At 41.9% G+C, this 5280-nt stretch overlaps 1 protein-coding gene across 1 annotated transcript; it reads left to right on the top strand.

Moving 5' to 3' along the window:
* The first annotated feature begins 469 nt into the window (after positions 1-469).
* On the top strand, positions 470-5058 carry LOC125482723 (leukocyte elastase inhibitor-like). The gene is made up of 2 exons (XM_048594854.1): positions 470-633; positions 4540-5058. The coding sequence occupies exons 1-2, from the start codon at positions 487-489 to the stop codon at positions 4942-4944; spliced, it is 552 nt and encodes a 183-aa protein (XP_048450811.1). The 5' UTR covers positions 470-486; the 3' UTR covers positions 4945-5058.
* Positions 5059-5280: the final 222 nt, after the last annotated feature.

Raw genomic sequence — 5280 nt, 5'->3', positions numbered from 1 at the left:
GGGTCTAGACCCAAAACGTCAGCCTTCCTGCTCCTCTGATGCTGCTTGGCCTGCTGTATTCATCCAGCTCTACACCTTGTTATCTCTCTCCATTTGAAGGGTTGTTATTAAAATGGCTTGTACATGGACAAGCCTCCACACCTTCTGGCTCCAAGCTCACAAGAACAAGTCTTAAAAATGATACTCGTGTCCCTCCCTTATCAACACAAGAAAATATAAAGTGTAAACGGTTTAAGTTAGGTATTATTCTTAATAAGAGTAAGTGTATTACACACACACTGTGTGTGTGTGTGTGTGTATATATATATACACATTTATTGTAAGTGACTGCCTTCCCTGTGTTTGTCCCCATTTTAACAATCCCAGGACTTATTTTTAAATGGTTCTTATAATTGTTTATTGCAACACAATACTTTTTAAAACTTTAGTTGCAAAATAATGAAGTGGTTTGATTACTTCTCATAGAAAGCAAGCAAGCCAGTGAAAATGATGTACCAAAAGAAGAAGTTCTTTATCTCACATATTCAAGAATTTAATCTCCACATTCTTGAGCTGCCATACGTTGGTAACGACTTAAGCATGATCATCTTGTTGCCAGATGACATCATGGATGATTCTACAGGCCTGAAACAGGTACTCCATCTTTTTATCATTTAAAGTTAACGTGGAAACGCTGAGCAGGATCAGTCATTCAATACTACCGTGGCTACTCCCCTATCTAAATGCCATATTCCCACTTCTTCCTCATAGCCCTTGATGCCTTTAAAATCTAAAAAGAAATGATCTTTTTCTTGAATCTGTTTAGCGTCTTGGCTTCTGCAGTAGAGAATTCCATCAGTTCACTACCCTTTGAGTGAAGAAATTTTTCCTCCTGTCGGTCCTAAATGGTCTACCCCCATTCCTGAGACTGTGTGTATCCTTGGTTCTAGATTCCCCAACCAGGGGAAATATCCTCCCTGCATTTTGGAGTAAATTACTGCAGATGCTGGAATCTGTCCTGAAAACAACAAATACTGGAGATCACAGCGGGTCAGACAGCATCCATGACAGTCATCTAGACTCAAAATGTCAGCTTGCTCTCTCCATGGATGCTGTCTGACCTGCTGTGATCTCCCTGCATTTGGTCTGTCTGGTTGTACATATCTTATATGGAGTTAGTGCTTTCACGTAGAAATGTCAAATCCTCACTCTCTGCAGTTCAAAGATATCTTAACAATGAAGAATATTTATAGAGGAGCTGAATCATTTAATTGGTGGTTAAAAAAAAATCTGTTGTACACTTTGGAAGGAGCTGGTAAATTGTGTACTCAGTTTAATGTGTGTACTCTTTTACTGTCTCCACCTGCATAATACACTCTCTTGTGTATTTAGGATGAAAGCATTTCAGTTTTTGAGGTTAATCACAATGACTGTTTTAATCCTCAGTGGGTTTATCGTTGAGCACATGCACCATACAGACCATGTTTTACGTGAGCTAATTACATCAAGTTCGGACGCTAACATTTCCATTGCTCCCTTTCCTGTTTATATTGCATTTTAAAATTCATAACATTAATGTGTAATGGTGTCCTCTCTAGGACCGGGAGAGGAACATCAGGCAGGGATTGTACCTGTAACTATTGTCTATCATACCCTTTTCAAATCCCATATCTGTGTTTCCAATCAGTCTTGACTTGTAGCCAGTGGGAAATGAGTGGAGGAGCTACTCCCACCACAGAGTTAACATCAACACTAGAGAAAGGTGGGGCAAGCAACAAGGGAATCACATGAAGCACTTGGCATGATTTTTGGCATATCTGACCTTCAAAGTAAACCTGTTGTGGTCACCCATCTCCCAATGCTAATTACACTTTGTCAACAGCTGCTACTCTTATTTGCATCTTCTGTGTTTACATCTAGCCATCAACTTCCCTTTTCCAGCCTTTCAGCCTTCTGACGATCTTTCACAAATTTCATTACTCACTTTCCTGATCAGGTTTGCCACTGAGTAGCATTCATCTATAATGTCCATCTTAATGTTTTCTACTTCTTTTAGCTGTCTCTCCTTTCTGAATTCTACAAGTGCAAGAACAATGACGGTCAGAGATGCTCCAGACCATCCAACCTGTCTCTCACAATTGTGATATCTTGTGTATGCTATTACACATTGTGCACCTGACTCTCTCTATTCCACCCAAAATTCAAGTGATCTGTGGGAGAGGTAGAAGAGCAGATTAAAAACCTTTTGGGGATGGGGGACAGGAGGAAGTTGAAACTAGTCCAGGAAATCATGGTACCCCTGACAGGACCTGATCAAGTGTATCCCAGAATTTTGTGGGAAGCTAGGGAAGAGATTGCTGGCCTCTTGCTGAGATATTTGTATCATCGATAGCCACAAGTGAGGTTCCTGAAGAGTGGAGGCTGGCTAACGTGGTGCCATTATTTAAGAAAGGGTAAAGAAATGCCATGGAACTAAACTCCGGTGAGCCTGATGCCACTGGGGTTAAGTTGTTGGAGGGACAGGATTTACATGCATTTGGAAACGCAAGGACTGATTAGGGGGAGTTAACAGTATTTGTGCATGGAAACTGTGTCTCACTAACTTGATTTGAATTTTTTTGAAGTGACAAAGATTTGAAGGCAGGGCAGTAGATGTTGCCTGTATGGACTTCTGCAAGTTGTTCAACAAGGTTCCACGTGGTAGAGTGTTAGCAAGGTTAGATCACATGAAATCCAGGGGGAGCTAGCCCATTGGATACAAAGTTGGCTTGAAGGTCGGAGACAGAGGATGGCAGTGGAGGATTGTTTTTCAGACTACGGTTTTGTGACCAGTGGTGTGCCACAAGAATCTGTGCTGGTTCCACTGTTTTTTGTCATTTATATCAATAATTTGGATCTGAATGAGGGGCATGGTTTGTGAGTTTGCAGATGACACCAAAATTGGTGGTGCCATGGACAGTGAAGAAGATTATCTTGAGTACAAGGGGACCTTGATTAGATGGGGCAATGGGCTGAGGAGTGGCAGATGGAGTTTAATTTATATAAATGTTAGGGGTTGTATTTTGATAAGGCAAATCAAGGCAGAACTTTTACAATTAATTGTAAGGCCCTAGGGAGTGTTGCTGAACAGGGGGCATAGTTCCTTGAAAGCAGAGTTCCAGGTAGACAGGGTAGTGAAGATGGCATTTGGCATCCTTGCCTTCATTGGTCAATGCATAGAGTATAGGTGTTGGGATGTTAAATTGCAGCTGTGAAGGACATTGGTCAGGTGACTTTTTGAATACTGTGTTCACTTTTGGTCTCCCTGCTATAGGAAAGATGTTGTGAAACATGGAAGAGTTCAGAAAATATTTACTGGGATGTTGTTGGGATTGGAGGGTGTGAGGTATAGGGAGATGCTGAATAGGCTGGGACTTTTTTCCCTGGAGCGTCAGAGGCTGGGGACAACCCTTTAAAGAAGTTTATAAATTCATGAGGAACATGGATAGGGTAAATAGCCAAAGACTTTTTTTCCCTGTGTTGGGGAGTCCAAAACTAGAGGGTGTAGGTTTAAGATGAAAGGGAAAAAAATTTGAAATGGACCCGAGGGGCACTTTTTACACAGAGGGTGGTGCGTGTATGGAATGAGCTGCTAGAGTAAATGTTGAAGAGTAAATACAACATTTAAAAAGGCATCTGGATGGGTACATGAATAGAAACGGTTTACATTGTGTGCCAAATGCTGGCAAATAGGAGTAGATCGGTTTAGGATATCTGGTCAGCATGAACAAATTGGACCAAAGGCGCGCTCTCTCCGTGCTGTATAACTCCATGTTGTGTTACATCTCCGAGTTGGGACATCAGTACACCTTTAAGACGCATTCTCATGCTATTATCATCGCACGTGACCTAAGGTCTCTGAGGTTAAGGGGTCATATTTAATCTTACCTTGGATCACTTGAAGCATGTCTCTCTACTGGAAGCATTCTTCTGCACAATGGCTCAGTGGTTAGCACTGCTGCCTCACAGCACCAAGGACTGGGTTCAACTCCAACATTGAGTGACAGTCTTTGTGGAGTTTGTACGTTCTCCCTATGTTTGCTTGGGTTTCTTTTGGGTGCTCCGGTTTCCTCCCACAGTTCAAAGATGAGCAGGTTAAGTGGATTGGCTGTGCTAAATTGCCCATAGTATGCAAGAATGTACAGGCTAGGTGGATTAGCCATGGGAATGCAGGGTTTGGGTGATATGCTCTTGGAGGGTTGGTGTAGACTCCACGGGACAAATGGCCTGCTTGCACATTGTAGGGATTCCCTGATTTTTGTTGCAGCCTAACAGTTCAATATTAGCCCAGAGACTTGCGTGCCTGAGGAAGTAATGTTTCTTCAAAACAGTTAGCTGTAAGAAATATCTGTTGGATTCTTTAATGCCATATTATTCATTCCCAGTTTCTTGTATTACAAGAGACAATTTAAATATTGCCACATCAGGTGGAAGCAAACTCACGGCACCTGGTTATTTTTAACTAAGCACTTTTTTTTTTGCTTTGTGACTAACTTGTATCTCTTCTCTTTGGTGTATCAGCTGGAGCAGGAACTTACATTAGAAAAACTGCAAGAGTGGACACATCCAAACTGTATGAGAAAGCTGGATGTTCATGTTCGTCTGCCCAAATTTAAACTGGAAGGTGACTATGAGCTGAAATCGCCGCTGTCCAGTTTAGGCATGGGGGATGTTTTCAACAGTTCGAGGGCCGATCTAACTGGAATGTCTGCAACCCGTGACTTGTATGTTTCCAAAGTTGTGCACAAGTCTTTTGTGGAGGTGAATGAGGAGGGAACTGAAGCAGCAGCAGCTACAGCAGTGATGATTCAATTCTGTATGGTGATGGATGAAGAGTTTTTCACTGCTGATCATCCCTTCCTCTTTTTCATCAGGCACAACAAAACAAAGAGCATTCTGTTCTTTGGCAGGTACTCTTCTCCCTGAACACCACCTAAGCAACACTACACAATAAAACCTGAAAGCAAAATGTGGAAATACATTGTCATTAAACATGAAAGAATGATCTTAATAGCAATGATATTAAATGAATGCATTTTACTTGGTGACTCTTCTCTATAACAAAAAGACTTTTACAAATAGAAGAGATAACCAGGTGTACAGCTGGATGAACACAGCAGGCCAAGCAGCATCATAGGAGCAGGAAGGCTGACGTTTTGGGCCTAGCATTTCTGATGAAGGGTCTAGGCCTGAAATGTCAGCCTTCCTGCTCCTATGGTGCTGCTTGGCCTGCTGTGTTCATCCAGCTCTACACCTTGTTAT

The sequence above is a fragment of the Rhincodon typus genome, unplaced genomic scaffold, assembly GCF_021869965.1.
Source record: "Rhincodon typus isolate 14 unplaced genomic scaffold, sRhiTyp1.1 hic_rhity00015931, whole genome shotgun sequence".
Classification (NCBI taxonomy): Eukaryota; Metazoa; Chordata; class Chondrichthyes; order Orectolobiformes; family Rhincodontidae; genus Rhincodon; species Rhincodon typus.
This window is presented reverse-complemented; position numbering and strand designations above follow the sequence as displayed.

Coding starts and splice junctions, on each gene's coding strand:
- LOC125482723 (XM_048594854.1), top strand. CDS start 487: ATGATGTACCAAAAGAAGAAGTTCTTTATCTCACATATTCAAGAATTT. Junction 634..4,539: donor ATTCTACAGGCCTGAAACAG/GTACTCCATCTT, acceptor TTGGTGTATCAG/CTGGAGCAGGAACTTACATT.